Source organism: Pithys albifrons, chromosome 6 (genome assembly GCF_047495875.1).
Source record: "Pithys albifrons albifrons isolate INPA30051 chromosome 6, PitAlb_v1, whole genome shotgun sequence".
Lineage (NCBI taxonomy): Eukaryota > Metazoa > Chordata > Aves > Passeriformes > Thamnophilidae > Pithys > Pithys albifrons.
In genome coordinates this window covers 10649885-10666078 of record NC_092463.1, presented here as the reverse complement: position 1 = coordinate 10666078, position 16194 = coordinate 10649885, and the positions used below count along the sequence as shown (strand labels likewise).

At 39.0% G+C, this 16194-nt stretch overlaps 1 protein-coding gene across 12 annotated transcripts in view; it reads left to right on the top strand.

Annotated features, from left to right (window-relative positions):
* The window catches only part of MARK3 (microtubule affinity regulating kinase 3), a 62286-nt gene extending 46556 nt beyond the window's left edge, over positions 1-15730 (top strand). For 3 of the 12 annotated variants that reach the window (XM_071557443.1, XM_071557446.1, XM_071557445.1), the window contains 5 exons: positions 3019-3183; positions 3914-4171; positions 6508-6534; positions 11046-11090; positions 13257-15730. In XM_071557443.1, coding sequence (XP_071413544.1) covers positions 3019-3183; positions 3914-4171; positions 6508-6534; positions 11046-11090; positions 13257-13602 — 841 coding nt within the window. In that variant the 3' untranslated portion in view covers positions 13603-15730. The remainder of the gene's footprint in view (positions 1-3018; positions 3184-3913; positions 4172-6507; positions 6535-11045; positions 11091-13256) is intronic. The other 9 variants (XM_071557444.1, XM_071557448.1, XM_071557453.1 and 6 more) reach the window with 7 other exon arrangements.
* Positions 15731-16194: the final 464 nt, after the last annotated feature.

Below are 16194 nucleotides of genomic sequence, written 5' to 3'. Positions count from 1 at the left end.
TGAATGGTTTTTTCCCAGCTTTGAGTTTCTCAGCAAACTGATGTCTTTCTGGTTTGTCACATATGGACATTAATCTAAAAGTTCACATTGAGTAGCACTTGGCAATTATATCAGTAGTGTTTTATATCTGTAACTGGTTTTCCTTGTGTAATTTACATTTTATTGTCAGTATGATATTTCAACATTGTTTGCTTTTCCTACAAATTAGCCTTATTTGGGTCATTTGAAGTGTCTGAGAATTTATACATATATGTATTTCTATATATTCATTGTCAGGTAAAAAAAATCTTTATAGCTTTTATCATGTATGTTTGAGTACTACATTCATTACTCTTTATAGAGGGTTAAAAAGAGAAAAGATAATGAGAATGCATTGCTAATTGTATTACAGTTGGAGACTTGTCATTGTCTGAAATGCTTTAGTACTAAACTGCATGTTCATTTTGGCACAGTTTCTAATTACTGTGATTTGGCACAGAATTTATGTCTGAGTATATTTTGCTGCTGTAACTGGGTGAAGCATTGACTGGTCACATGAAATGCAGGGATCTTTAATGCAGGCTAAATCAACATGGCTATTGATGGGACTGGCTGTCCAGAATGAATCTCCAGTGTTACTGTACTCTCAGCTTGGCAGAAACTACCTTTAGAAACTTGTTAATTTTTTGTCTTCTGTGAAGCAAGATCTGAAGTAGAACCTGGACTTTGTACAAATCCCGGGTTTCACTAAAACTTGTTTCTGTGCTTTTGAAATGTCTATTGGTGGCAAATGTTGCAGACAGAAGTAATCCCTACAAATGTTTTGTTACAGATTGGATGTTAGATTTTCCATAGCCAATCAGGTACTGACTGTGACCCAGTCAAAACTTAAGAGACTTACCCTAAAAGGCAAGATACACAGAATTAGTGTCTCTATTTTTTCTGTGGAGAAAGTGTTAAAATGTTGCTTGTTCTGTTTTTATCTTGCACATTGAATCTGAGAAGGCACTATTTGCAAGTATGAAAACTTTGAAGAATTGATAGTCAGCTATTTGATGTTGGAGAAAGTAGTCTTGAAAACCCCGTGCCAGACTGGAAGAAGAATCGGGTTTTTCAAGTCTCACATCTCTCTACTTTAACACATTGTGTGGCTGACACAATCATTCTGCTGGAGATGGTTCTGTTGGCTTTCCTCCAAAGTCTGAACATTAATTAACGCACTTGGGGACTCATGAAATGCTCTTCATAATGATAGGCAATTGCGTTAAATCATTCGTAACACAAAGGATTTACAACAGCTTCAGATTCTTAATAAGCCTTGGCACTAATTGGTAATTGTTAGCTCGCCGTTCCTTTGTTCCCGAGGTAGTAATCCAAGGATGCTGATTTCTAGAAAATCATCAGAGAAAAAGATATAAATGTTTTAATGTGCTCTGGTCCCTTATTGATACCTTTAGATGTCATGTCTTTGGAGGCAAGTGCCTAAGTAAAACTGGAGTCTAGCATGTTGTAAAACTAGATTCTTTCTTTTTTTATCTTCTGCAGCAAATAGAGAGGAAAGGAGCTAGAAGTTGTTGAGAGGCTAGTGACCAATTATTTGGGGATTATTTGACTTCAGGGTATTAGTTTTGAGATGAATGTTCATTTTCTTACAATTTCTTAATACCCTGGGGTAATTTAAATGCTGGGCTATGTTGAAGGCTTCGTTGTAAGTAGTTCTTATAGTTGGCATCCCGATGGATTCAGCATTATAAAAAGATGCATGTGTGACTCAGGCGAAGTTTTCTAGATCCTGAAAAGTTAAAAACAACCTAAAACCAAGAATATGTTGCTAACCATTGCAGTCAGCCATTCAGAAGTCTGAGCTGTGTGGTCTTTTGTACCAGTGCTTTAAGAGCTAAGCCTGAGAAGTGGATCAGCTGACACTTGTTGATGGATTGGCATCCGCCTCTCCAAAGTCTGACAGACCACAGTTAGATAAATGGGACTTGAATTTTTGTGCATGTAACCATGAAGTAACTTGGAAGTGAACAAGCAGTATCATGAAATGGTCACTGGCAAGTGCTGATTTCTTAACCTCGAGCAATATTTCTGCATTACAATTGATTTACTTTTAAAGCAAACTTCAGATGAATGACATGTGATGGTGTAGTCTGAAAGGCCCAAAACATGTTGTGGCCTCTCAGTTTTCTCCTGTCCTTATCATTTCTAGATAATGTGAAGGCTGCAAAGATTATTTTGGCCCAAAGAAAGAAAAATATTTCATGCTCCTATTTTAACATATTCTAAAGCTGACAGCTTACTGGCCATTCTTCTGTCAGTGCTGACAGTGCTGTATATATTCTGGGTTGGTAATTTGCAAAATTTAATGTTTGTGGCCAAGCAATAAGAGATACTGTTCAACAGTCATATTTCTTTCTTCAGGAAACAGCAGGTGTATTCATTGCCTACTACATCTACAGGTTGATGATTACTAGTAGCCTTTTCTGTTTTGCCTCTCTGGAGCTGTTAAAGATTGTTGTCTTTTTGGTTTCAGTTGTACCTGTGAAGTCCCTCAGTTACCAGACATAGATTTGACAGCTTGCCCAACTTACGCTAATTTCTTTTTAACACGGATACATTCTGAAAACAAAGGATTTCATGGCAGTAATGGAGCTAACATCAGTCTTTTGGAAACTGTTTTGTGGGGGTTTTAATGCATTCCTTGCTGTTAGACCAATGCAAGTTACATAAGTGCTTTATCCCAGGGCTTTGGCACAGAATTCCGAGTTATTCAGGGTCTGTACATCACTGCAAACTGATGCTAATGGTAAGAGCATGGTCACTTCATAGATGTCAAGTGCTATAGTAAAGATACTTTTTAAGGGAAGCGTAGGGTAGTTACTGCTGTATACATAGAAGAGGGCTCTTAGAGTTCGTGTTCTTTGATAAATCAGTTAATAGACGGAAAAGTTTGCTTTTTTTTTCCTATGCAGTAGTTTGTTGTTGGTCCATCATGCTCTTCTTTCTGCCTCTGCCTGAACCCAAACCCCCTCGCAGCCTGACAGAAATGTTCGCTTACGCAGCTAGCCCTGCTTCAGTTTGTACCACATCCTTCTCCAGTGTTCGGCTGCGACATCAGAAGTCGATGTCCATGTCAGCCTCTGTGCACACGAAGATGATGTTGCCTCCAATAGACAATGGCGCAGATAACTTCAGGCCTATGTAAGAACCTGAAATCGTTGTGAAACTAACTTATACCCACTGCTTCTTAACTGTGCTGTGGAATTTTAGTCTTAGATTGTTCTAGTATATATTGCCCACAAGATGTGTGTTTCCTCATTTTTTAGTCTTGTTTACATTTGTCTTGTGGTGTGTCAGGCTGTCTGTGACATAATCCTGCAATAGTGAACCTTAATTTTTTTCCTATTGTTAGGAGTATTGGACATTCCCTATTGTCAAAGTTTGTGGGAGACTTAAAACTGTGTATCCTGAAGGACTTCACTGCTTGGAGTGGTTTGTTTGTGGAGAATTTTGTATAGGATACTTTCAAATTAGCAAGACTTTCAAAGATGTATGTATAGAATGTGGAGGGAGAGACATTAAAGTTACCTATTGCTTCTCTTTCCTGGGAGGAAACTTTACTCGTCTATTCTTTTATGAGTCTTCTCAGTGAAACACCATATGCTTAGTTTATCTGGTCTTTTCCAGGATACTCCTGTTTGCACTTTTCTGCCTATGTAGGTTTCTGTTTCGGCAGCCTTTTAATCCTAACTTCTTACGAGTTTTGATTCCATACAATGCTGTAATAATGTTGGTATTTCCAACCCTGGCCTATATAAAAGTGTCTGCTTATGCTTTACTGTAGAGCGTAGTGTTTTGTGTTTCCTGCTGAACCGTAGTGCTTCCGTAAAGAAGTTCTAGCATTGTTTTTTTTGTTTGTTTTCTGCCCTAGCACTATTCCCGATCAAAGAACTCCCGTTGCTTCAACTCACAGCATTAGCAGTGCAACCACCCCTGATCGTATTCGTTTCCCCAGAGGAACGGCCAGTCGGAGCACGTTCCACGGGCAGCTCCGGGAGCGCCGCACCGCCACCTACAACGGGCCTCCAGCCTCCCCCAGCCTGTCCCACGAGGCAACGCCGCTCTCACAGACTCGAACCAGGGGCTCCACTAATCTGTTTACTAAACTAACTTCAAAACTCACAAGAAGGTAAGCCTCCTAAAACAGTGATGCCTTTGCCCTTTTTCTTTCATTTGTTTTTATAGTAGAAACACCTAGTAACTTGTTATTTAGGTGGTTTTGTCCACATTCTCTGATTAATGGCTTAACTTCTGCAACTTAAAATGCACTTGCTTTTGAGTTTTTCATAGTTCTTTTTTGGTTACAGAAGCCATTTGTTTTTAGCAGTTCAGTCAAATGGGATTAAAAGTTTGGTCTGTGGTTTTTATTCTGTGCTCTTCAACCTCATGTCATGAGTGCTGCAGAGATGAAATGTTTCAGCTCAATTGAAAAGCTGCTCACTGACTGTGTGGTCTGTCAGTAGATGGCATAAACTGGGATCCCAGTCTCAATGTTTAATGTAGCATTAGAAGCTCAGCTTGTGTATCCCAGTCACTTACTCTGTCAGTGTTTCCAGAATAACCTTGCTGGCAATACACAGATAGAAATATGACAGGTGAAAGGGTAGGGGCGGGAGATTGGCAGTGGTGCTATCATAGGCCATCTTAAAATTGGCAGTACTAGGGTTTCAGTCTAGGCAGGAGTCTAGTCAAACCTTGAAAACAGACTCCTGTTTTGACCTTTAGTTCATGTGCAGGTTCTGGTTTTGGTGTGAAGGTGTTTTGGTCTAGCCAAAGCCTGGCTTGAGCAGGTGTTGATCCTGCACTAACAATTTTTATTCTAATCAGACTTCTAATTTCAAATCTATGTATGACTTAAATCAATTCCAGCAAACCCTATAATTGTAAACCACCTTTTTTCCTTCTGTATTAAAACCCATCAGTTCACATACCACATACTTCAGGCTACTCTGATATCTGAACTTGTGTTTGCAGAACTTAGGGCTTGTTTGCCTTTGCTTTAAGGTAATCAAGATTTAGTACCCTCCTCATCATGTGAAGTTTTTTGGACACTACCATTTTGATCCAGGCCTGCTTAGCTTTTGGTTTAGGCTTATATCACATCAGCACCAAGCCATTTCCTTCCTGTTTTATGATTACAGGTGCCTCCCTCTCAGTATCCTCTTTGTAGTCTCCCGTTTCTACAATAATGTTAAGCCAAACTGTTTTTTCACAAATGACTGATTTCAATTTAGAGAATGAATTTCTTTGAAAATGTAGAAGTTGTTTCTGTGAAAAGAAAAAACATGACAGTTTAATAAATGCTTTAATTTGCTCAGTTCTCTGCCAGGTAACACATCCCTGGGAAATACTGTGCTGTAGGAAATTGGGTTGAGTGTTTCCCCCCCCCCCCCCCCCCCGTCTTTTCTACTGAGAGAGACAGAAGTTTAATTTGAATATGTTTTAAGCCTTAAGTCATCTGCTTTATATCAAGTGAAGGCTTAATCAGACACATCCTTTCAGTGCTTCTTTCATTCTGTAGTTTTGTTTGTAATATCCCTACTTAATTTTCCATTTGACATTCCAAATGTGGACACTCAAACTGCGAACATGCAAACTTTTCACTCAGTTGTTTAGACAGCATTCAAACTTCTATCATTGCCTCCAAGTTTCAGCTTTTGCAGTGCAGTGTGGTTTTCTTGAAGAAGTTTTTCCCCACGACTTTTGACAGCAGTTTAAATTCCATCTGGACTTGATTAAATAACATTCAGTTGTAACACAATAGCACTGTTACAGATGGTTAGTTTGCACTTGGAGGACCTCTTACAGCTGGGACTCTCATACTTGGTGTTGTAAAAATTACTCAGGAGGTGGATAGTGCCATCGAAGGACAGGGTTATGTTTCTGCTCCTTAAAAAATGTTTTTAAGCATTAAAATTTGTTAGTTTATTCTAGCATTCTGTGTGGGGAATCAGAATTTTTTTATTATGAACTACTTCTGTCCTACTGCAGACAATTGTTACAGCTTGTGCCACTAAATTAGCTAAATATTTAAGGCAGTTTTTGACACAACATGGACGACCTGATGTTTCGAAGGAAGGAAGAAACCTAACTCTGAAGATACTCGAGATATAGTTATAGTTGAATTACTGATATTTGCTTTCTATGGGAAATATATGAAGAAAATCCAAACATATTTTTATGTGACCTTGCAGATTTTGAGTTGTAAAGTGTTTTGACATCAGTACATATTTTAATTCATAATAAGTACTGGTGACATATTTCCCTGGAAAATATGGATGTAGCAGTGCCAAGAGTTTGACTCTTCAGACCCTAAATCATCTGCCTAATCTGATAATGTATTGAAGTGTAATTTAATTGTGCATTTAAAATGAGATCTTTTTGCATGCTTCACTCTAAATGCCTTTTTCAATTTATTTTATACAACATTTTTGTTAATAATTTTTTTGGCTTAATTTCTTTTAGAAACATGTCATTCAGGTTTATCAAAAGGTAGGATTTATTTATATTTAAAAAAAAGTGGCTCCTGCAATTAACAACAGATTTGGCTTTTCTAGCCTTGGTTTTCTGAAAACTAAACTTCCTGCTGAGAACTAAATACTTTCTTTCTTCAGAGGAAAGCATAGAATAAATCCATTAACTCATGATGATACTCAAGAATCTGTGGCACCTGTATAACAAGATGCTAAGCATGCCTTGTGAATTCTTCTTTCTTTGATAGAGTTGGTAGTGCCAAAGCAATTCTGTTCTCTGTACTAATACACTTAGCATGCTTATGTTTGAAGAATGAGGTGTTTGATAACTGATGAAAGTATAAACAAAACATAAGGTTACAACCAAATAAAGGTAAGTGATGTTAAATTTACATTATCTCTTTTGATATTTAAGAAAAACAGAAAGATTGGAAGTGTTGTCTGCAGCTGATACCATGGGAAGCAAACTGAGCACAATTGAGAATGGAACAGTTTTGTGTGGAAGATTGAATGGAGGTGCAGTGATTGTGTGTTTGCTTTTGAATGGGACACATTTGCTGAAGTGAATTGTACAAAAAATACGTTTATGCAAATTTATTAACAAAAGGATAAAGTTCAAAAGTCTGAATCACATTTCAAACCCAAAGGATTTCATTTAGTTTTGCAATCTGGGAATGGATCAAGCTGCTATGTATGATGTTAATCCGTTATGATTCATGAAAGGCAGTTACACAATTTTGGTGTTCAGGTAAATTTTCCAGTAGAATTTTGTAATAGCCTGTTTAGTTGTATCATGTCTTGGTGCTTTTTAAAGGGTGGTATTCAGATTTCCTACTACTGATCAAAACCAGGGAGATGGGGCCAAAAATCAGACATCTGTTTTAACTTTCATGTGACTTTAACTTGTGCATGTGACTTCTAATTTGAAGTTCATCAAGGAAATACATAGATTAGGGAGGCCTGAGGTATGCAAAATGCTGCCTAAATTTGGATTTATTATGTACAGTCTGAGGCTAAAGGTACCCTGTCTGATTAAACAAATAAATTCCATGCCATGGTAATAATAATCAGTGCTTTTCCAGACATGACCACGTTTGAAACTCTTGTTGCTTGGGCTGGTTGGCAATGTCACAGCTGACCTGAGAAAAGGAACACGCAACAACTGTTAGTTAAGGAAAGAAACCACCCAACACAGCGTACAGATGAAACTGAGCAGTGGCAATGGTTTTAACCCATCGTGCATCATGAGCTGTGGGGTGCAGACCACTTTATTAGAGGGAGCTTTTGTCTCTCTTCTGTAGTCACATGGCTTTTAAAACAAAGGATTGTGATCTCTGCAGTCTGGATGCATCCAAGTTCGTTACACTGCTGCTCTGAAGATGGGAAATGCTAATAGGAGTACAGTTTTAAAGTAGAAGGTTACTGTTCAAATTTGAGACTTAAGGTAATTTTTAGATCATTTAAAAAAGAAACTTATTTTGACTGAAGACCAGGAGTCTTAGACCATTGTGGAAATAGCTGCTACAGCTTCCACAAATATGTCTTTGAATAAGAGATTTGCCAAGTCTTACACCACCTAAACAGGATCAGACTGTGCTTTTTAAATTCTGTTTTAAGTGGGTGTGATGTCCCTCCATACCTGATCTGTGTGCAGGTACAAAACATGAAAATTTTGAGGGTTTGTCCAATTTCTTCTTGCTGTGTATGCTGTGAATCTTACCTAACATCACTGCACTTGATACTGAAAAAGCTACTGTAACCCAGTAGCATAGTACAACCATCAATTCTAGGGAGCTGAATAGAGGTGGATAATCAGTCACTCGTTAAACTGCTGAGTTGTAGTATTGTACTCAGTACACAGATACATATATATGTATACGCACACACGTATATGTATGTATGTATATCTTGTACTATGCACTGTCCTTGCCAATCTGCATATTGTGGAAGTCTAACTTTTTTTCTGACAGCAAAAGTGACTCAATGTTCTGGATTTTATTGCAGCATCATTTCTCCATTTCCACAAAATTATTTTATCATCTTGCACTTTTGGTTGGTTTTCCTTTAGACAGTTTTCTTTGTGTTTATTTGGATTTTTTAAAACTGAGTATACAAAGATGTAAAGAACAGGAAACACAGCATAACTCAGGACAGATGTGTGGAAACAGTCTGATTTGTGAAAGCCTTTCACAAACCATAAGGGAGATAATGTGTAGGTATTGCATGACAAATGAGAACATAACTTGTCTGTGTATTTGTTCCATTCTCAAGACCAAAGGAGGAGCATCTTGCTCCATTAAATCAATTTTTGTGAAAACACAAGGAAAAGCAGGAAATTTAGAACACAAACTAGTACAGAAGTGAAGATTGTATTAGCAGTGAGGAGGCCCGGGGGCTGTGTCTGCCTTAAGGACCCAGGGAAACAATACTGGCAGTACAGTAAGTGACTGTTCCCAAAGTGCCGGTGCTGGGCTGTAGAACTGGACTGTGACTGTGTCCATTATGAAGGAAGGAGACACTGTCACAGCTCTCCAAAGCTTGGCATTGTCCAAGCTCATATTTGAGGGAGCATGTCACTGAGCTCGAGCTCAATGAATGGAACATTGATGCATAGAAAAACTGAACAAAGTGAGGGGTTTTCTGAGAGGCTTCCATGAAAGGGCATTTATTATTTCAAAGTGGCAGGTATATTATAAATAATGACCTTTCTTAGATTTAGAGTACAGTGGTTTACAAGCTGAACAGTTTGGCTTAATTTCAACCTGAAAAGGGTGTCAGAACATCATTAGGGATTTTTCCTTACAGACTTCTCTGGGCAGATTCCAGTAACAGTAAGACTATTCATTGTTGCAAAAACTGGTTGTGCTCCCATATTCTACAACCTTTGGCAAGATTCAAACCAAAACACAAAAAATTCCCACAAATATCCATAAATGTTTGCAGCTCTTAACAAAGCTGCCATCTGCCACTTCCTAGGAACACAGTAGGCTTTTTAAAATTCAAGTACTCTCAGTTTTCCATTGAGGAGTGTTTTCTGGCTTGGTTGCTTTGCCCAGTAAAACAATAATTTGAAAAGTGTGGATCTGCTCCGTTGGTACATGAGATGGTTCCTTCCTACCTACCCCTTTTTCAGTTCAGAGTTGCAGTAGAGGATGACTGTGGGTATACAGACATGAAAAATCTTTTTCCACCTTCCCATGAAAACTACAATAGCTGCCCCCTTTGAAGTGCTGGGATTAGTCAAGGTCTTCCCAGTTGTTTTCATCTCATTTTTGCCATACCCCCTTTGCTTGTGGCACCTGTGCAGTACCTCGGAGAGCTGTGTCTGGTCAGATGCTGCTGTGAAAGCAGCTCGTAGCTGAGTAGCTTCCCACTTTATTAGGTGCAGTTGCATTGCAATATCATGTACATTTGGATTTGAGCTGCCTCTGTGGCCGATGAGCAGCCCCTTGCTGTGCCTGCACAGCACCTGGTCCCTTGTGACAGGGACTGCCAGAGTCTTCTTACAGGGCTGATCTCTCACCACAGCCTTCAAAAGGAAGGAAAGGAAGAAATTAAGCCTCATAACACCCCCCACACCCTGATATAAATACCACTGTGCAGCACATTGCTGACACTAGACATCTGTCAGCCAAACTGCTGTAATAATTTACGTTATTCAGGGAGGCCAAGAACTACCTTGATACTCTTGATAGGAGCACTGTACAGGCAGCACCCCTCTGAGCAGAATTAATGCTGAGCCATGCTATGGTAATAATAGGAAGGTGAAGGGTGATAAATTTCCCCTCAATTCTTCTTGATTCTGGGCCTTTAAAAAGTGGTAGTGATCTGCAATGAAGCTTTAAGCAATGCAAGAAGAAAGTTTGACCTTGCTCTTGGGTTTGGAAGGTGCATCAGTGTGGGAATTAATAGGATGCAGTTACCACAACTTGAGAAATCTTGGATTTGCCTCTCAAACTTCCATTAAAATGTTTATGCATCTACTTTTGCATTAAGGTATTTTGGTATTGTTTAAACACCTCAGATCTGATGTGCATGCAAATACACAGGGTGATCAGACTTGTCTGTAAATAGGGGGTTTCTTTTCAAATATGTATCTTATTCCCAGATAAAACGTTTAAATATCATTAGCCTAAAAGTAATTGGGAGTTATCTCTCTAGTAGGAGTTACTTACTAAGTAATACAATCACTTCAGTATGCTTTATAACTTTAGTTTCACATTTTCTGCTTTTAGAATTTCAACTTTATTGAGTTAGTTCCACAGATTTAATATATAGATTTACACTGATAAAATCAGTTATGGTCATTTTAAAAACTGTAGTTTAGAGACTTCTATTTGATTTGACAAGATGTTATATTCTGAGTTTGCCCTAACATACAAAGTTCTTTACATCTTTGTTGATTTGTATTTTAATACATCTTTGGTATGATTGCAGTATCTTTTAGCAGCTACTCAGATGTTGTATATTGTAGTGTAAGATTTGTCTTCTCTTTCCCACTTCCTTTGCTTCTGCATTCTTTTCAATGAGGCTCCCGACTGAATATGAGAGGAACGGGAGATTTGAGGGCTCAAGGTGAGGGTAAAATCTTTGTTTAAAATGTTACTTAGGTGAGTTTGAACCTTTCTCCCCTTGATTATGTGGCATAGTGGCTTCAGGCAGCAGCTTTTGTTTCGTGTAAGTCATTAAAACTAAACAAAGAAGCCTTTTTGTCTGCAAAACAGCTATTAAAATAGTGACTGATTCTAAACTTTCATCTTTCCTGTTGCCTCTTCCGTGTGTGGTGGTTTGGTGATTTTTTTAAATTTTTTTAATTCTTTTTTTGCATTTTAGTAATTTTAAGTTGCTGTTGTCATGTAGATGTGGAGATAAGTGGTCTCTAGTGAGGCTGCAAATGTGTGGAATAACCACTGATTCTCATCTCCAGAATCAGGGGTAGTTAAATATTTTTGATGTTATACTCTTCATCCAAAATCAGCATTTCAGAAAATTATCGAACTTGTGCTGGATTTGCCAACAGTTTTGAAATAGGAAAAGCTTTAAAAAATAACATCAGCATTGAATAAAAGTTGTTTTTCCCCTGGCCCCTTACAGCCTTAATAAGTTAAAACCTTGAAGCAAAATACTCTTTAATTTGCTTGATGAATTTTATAACATCTGTCAAATCACATAGCTGGATTTGACAGCCTAGTCCTATGACTCTCAGAGTCACTGGAAGTCTTTTAATAGAAGGGAAATTATGAAATAATTCTCTTTTTAAAATATATTTATTTAGTTGTGGCCTTGCTATCACTTTTTATTTAACTTTTTCATAATTGCCTGCTTCGTGGTAGTAGAATTAAAATATTGGGTAACTAAAAATTCCTTGCCAACTGTTTTAAAGAGCATCTTGTCTTAATATTGTAAATTGAACTTGGAGGCTCAACATGAGACTTAAACTGCATGGTTTGGGGTCAGTTAGGTTAGCTGCTTTCAGGAAATAGCTCAGTATGACAGTCAACATATTTAACTAAATTTGAAGAGGCAACTGATGGTGTACAAATATTCACAAAGCAAATCTGTAGTTTTTCCCTGGAGGGCCAGATTTAGTTCCTTACTCTTTAGCTGTGTGACCACTGATTTTAATTGAAGTAGAAGAATGATTGCCAACTAGAAATTTCTGGAACGTTTCTTTCCTTTGTCCTGTATAACTTTACTTATCCTTACAATAGGAAAAGCTTCTTTATTTGAAAAACAAAAACCAATCAAAGAAAAGGTTGCAGACTTTGGAAACACAGGCTCAATATTTTGTGCTTTCTCCCTTAAAACTGTGATAGCAATGGTAACTCTTATTCATCATCTTTGCAAACTACATTGAGGGGTTGTCTAATAATGACTTCAGCTCTCCTTCCTGCATGTCAGCCTCAGAGGCACTTCACTGCAGAGCTTGTAGCCACAAAAGACTTCATCACTTTACCTCTTTCAGTCGTTGGTATGTAACAAATTACTGACCAACTTAAGATGAAGCATCTCCTCCCTGTTGAAGGCAAGCCCAGTATGCTGCAGTGTGTATGTCTGGAGGGATCGTCTCAAACACACCAGCACAGGAAGGCCAGGGTGTAACTGCACCAGTCCAGATCTGGGGGTGCATGTTGGCCCCAGGGCAGCAGATGGGTGACCCTGGTCCTGCTGTCCTTCCTCGTGCTTCCAGCCAACTACTCTGTGACTCTGTGGACTCTCTCAGTTATTGGTCTCCAACCTGCTGTACAGCAGGTGCAGGGGAACCCGCAGCACTTTCGTGCGTGGGCTCTCACTCCTTTGCGTCTAAGTGAGCACTTAACATGGACTAGCACTCCCTGAGCACTCTTTTGTCGCAAGTAGCTGCTATTTGAATGTTCCAGAAACTTCTAGCACAGAGCTGGTGTTTCAGCTGTCCACATGGCCCAAGAACCTGCCTTAAAATCAACTTGTAGGTGATGCATGTAGTTCTGCCTCCAGAAACTCATTCCCCTTATGCTGCTGAACCCAGTGACTTCCAGTTGTGTCACACATTGTGCCATACCTTTGTTTCAGCCCCTGCAGCTCATGCTTTACCCTGACTGTGTGTGTACAGCACCTGGGAAAGCGGGGTTTGGCTCGTGGCTGGAGCCTCCAGATGCTGCTCTAATACCAGTAGTGTGTGTTGAGTGTTAGTTTGCTTCACTAATGTGACCCGTGGGGCAGGTGACCGGCCCTGCTAACTCATAAATTCCTGTCTTTCAGCCGCAATGTAGCTGTGGATCAGAAGGATGAGAACAAGGAAGCCAAGCCTCGGTCGCTGCGTTTTACCTGGAGCATGAAAACCACCAGCTCCATGGATCCCAATGACATGATGAGGGAAATACGAAAGGTCCTGGATGCCAATAATTGTGACTATGAACAAAGAGAGCGTTTCTTGCTTTTCTGTGTCCATGGAGATGGGCACGCGGAAAACCTTGTACAGTGGGAGATGGAGGTGTGTAAACTGCCAAGACTGTCCCTGAATGGAGTTCGCTTTAAGCGGATATCGGGAACATCCATAGCTTTCAAAAACATTGCTTCCAAAATTGCCAATGAGTTAAAGCTGTAACAAAAAAACATAGTTAAGTTGTAAATTAGTTAGTAATTTCAAGTGTTTTTGAGAATTCCGATGGAAATGTATAGAATAACATTTAGGCAATAACTTCTGCATCCTTCTGAATAGTGATATAAAAAAAAAAGCTGCTGAGCTGGGAGGGAGAGTTGGACTTTTTTATAAGTGCACTACAGCATTAAAGTTGCCTACTATGTAAAATATTACCCCTTCTGCTTTATTTCCATTGCTCTTTGACAACAAATTGAAACACAGAATATATTCATTTAAATATGCCTCCTGTTTGTGTGGATGTGTGAATGTACAGTATGTGTGTAATATATAAAGTATTCTATGTAAACAATTCATTTACAACATCGAGCTGTACCAGTACCTCTTTTTGGGCTACTTTTGGTGCTAAAAATTGAAATGGCCAAGGAGGAAACACTTGAGTTAATATTTAAAATGACTGAAGCGATAACCAGTAAACGCAGGTTTACAGTTCACTGCTGTGTTAAGAAAAAAAAAGTGTGTGAAGGGTTTGGATTTACGGTTGTGAACATTATTAGTCCTGTTTTCTAAGTAGATCTCATGAGATTATTAAAAATCCACTTTTACTGAGTAAGTCTGGCATTATATTTTGCCCACCTATTTATTATTTAAGTCTGAATCAAATTTTAATAATGTAGTTAATTTGTGGATTAATATTTGGGTAAACGCTTCCATTCTTCTGCTTTTGCTAAACTACTAAAATTGTATCTTTGTCCTTTTGGCTTATGGGTCTTGATTGCAGCTGAGAACACTTCGCTGTTGTTCCTGTGGAGAATGGGGCCGTCTAAAAGGAGGTGCTAATTGCTGACTAGTGACTTTTCTTTCAGAGCAAGTTTTCTGCCTTAGACTAGGTCAGACTGATACAAAGCACAAAGGCGCTCTCAAATAAAGGCCATACTTCACTGCAAGCCGCCACATCGCCGGTGCGCTCTGAAGTCTCGCTGCAGGTAGGGCAGTGCTGTCCCTTTGTCCTGGGCACACACAGAGTATTGAAACCCAAAAGTGGGAATCAAATTGGCTACTGATCTCCCTGTGTTGTAATGTCCCAACTTGCTGAACAGCAGCCATAGGCAGTAGCAGTTAAAGCTTCTCCTTGCAGCTCCCTTCCAGCGTGCTTCCCTTTGGCTCGGGGTGTGTTGCTTTTGATGGCTCTGGGCCAGTTGTGTCTCTGGCTCCTGCTGCCGAGAGAAATCCACCGTCCTCTGGTAACAAGCAGTGTGGAAACCTGCCCTTGATGAACCCTCTGATGGCCAACTGGCTGTCGGTAGGACATGAAGCTGTTCTGGGATAGTCCCCATTTTTTAACCATCACTGCAGTGAGCCACATCTGATTTTGCAAACTAGGATGAAGAGATTTCTTCATGCATTGTTTCCTACTGATAGTGGTTTATTTCATGGAGGACTTGTGTAGATAATATCCTGCATTATCTACTTGAATTTTTGTATTAATGTTTTGTGGTTTTATTTCAGTGAAGCACTTAAGCATGTACTTAACATGTGCTTTAAACTGGAGCCTAAATTTGCATTTTAAATTTGCAGTGAGCTAATAGTTACTCATAGTACACAGTTCAGATTTGACCCGAGGTGAAAATGCAAAGTCCTTAATATTTTGCAAGTTAGTTCTTGTGATCTGTAGTCTGTGAAGGCAGCAGACTTCCCCTCTCTTTCCCCCTAAGCATTGATATTGATTATGCTAGTTTAAAGGGTAATCATAGTTGTTAAATGTAGTAAATATTCCTGAATTTACATTTTATTCTCTGTATATTCTGTATCATGCCATGGCTTGAGAACTCCAGGTGCTACCGGAGTTCAGTTGGCTTTCAGTGCTCTGCCCGTGCCTGTGCTGCTCAGTATGGTTTTTTCCATGAAAACTCCATTTTGTAATAGCAATAAGACATTTCAGGGCAGTCATTGTACTTTCTCAGGTGAATGGTCACCTATCCTTTCACTTCCTACGTTTTAAGCACTCCTCCAAATGTATTTTTTTCACCCGGCAGTGCACTTTGTTGTCTGAACTGAAAAAGTGTTCTGATAAATGATGTAAATCTGTATCGATGGAAGTTCCAAAAGGTTTCATATTAAATGTTTTCTGAAATACTCTCTTCTTACTTCACCTGTTAAGTATTTAAGTATTTCTAAAAAAAGTGCACCACTATCATTCTTTGGATATTTAAAGTTTGTACGTCGAGGGGTTTTTTTTTAAGTGTTCTCAAAATGTTCTTTCAGAGTAAATCTTTATTTGAGGTATTAAAATAATGACTTATAATCAGAAACAGATTTTTAACAGCTTCCTTCCCAAATGCCTTGTGAAATTACTGAGTTGCAGGAATATGCCCTTGTTTCTTTAGCACACTGCATACTTGGTGTTCGGGCCTCTGGGAGTTGCCTGGGAAGGAAAAATGCTTTCTTCAGCTCTCCAAACCAAAGATGAACTTCTTCCCAAACACGGGCCTTTTACCTGTTCATATTCCCTGGGAATCTGTGTAGGTTTGCAGGCACTGCTGCTGATGGGATTCTGCAGAACCACAGCTGGTTTTTCTCTCCTTAAATGGCAAGTTT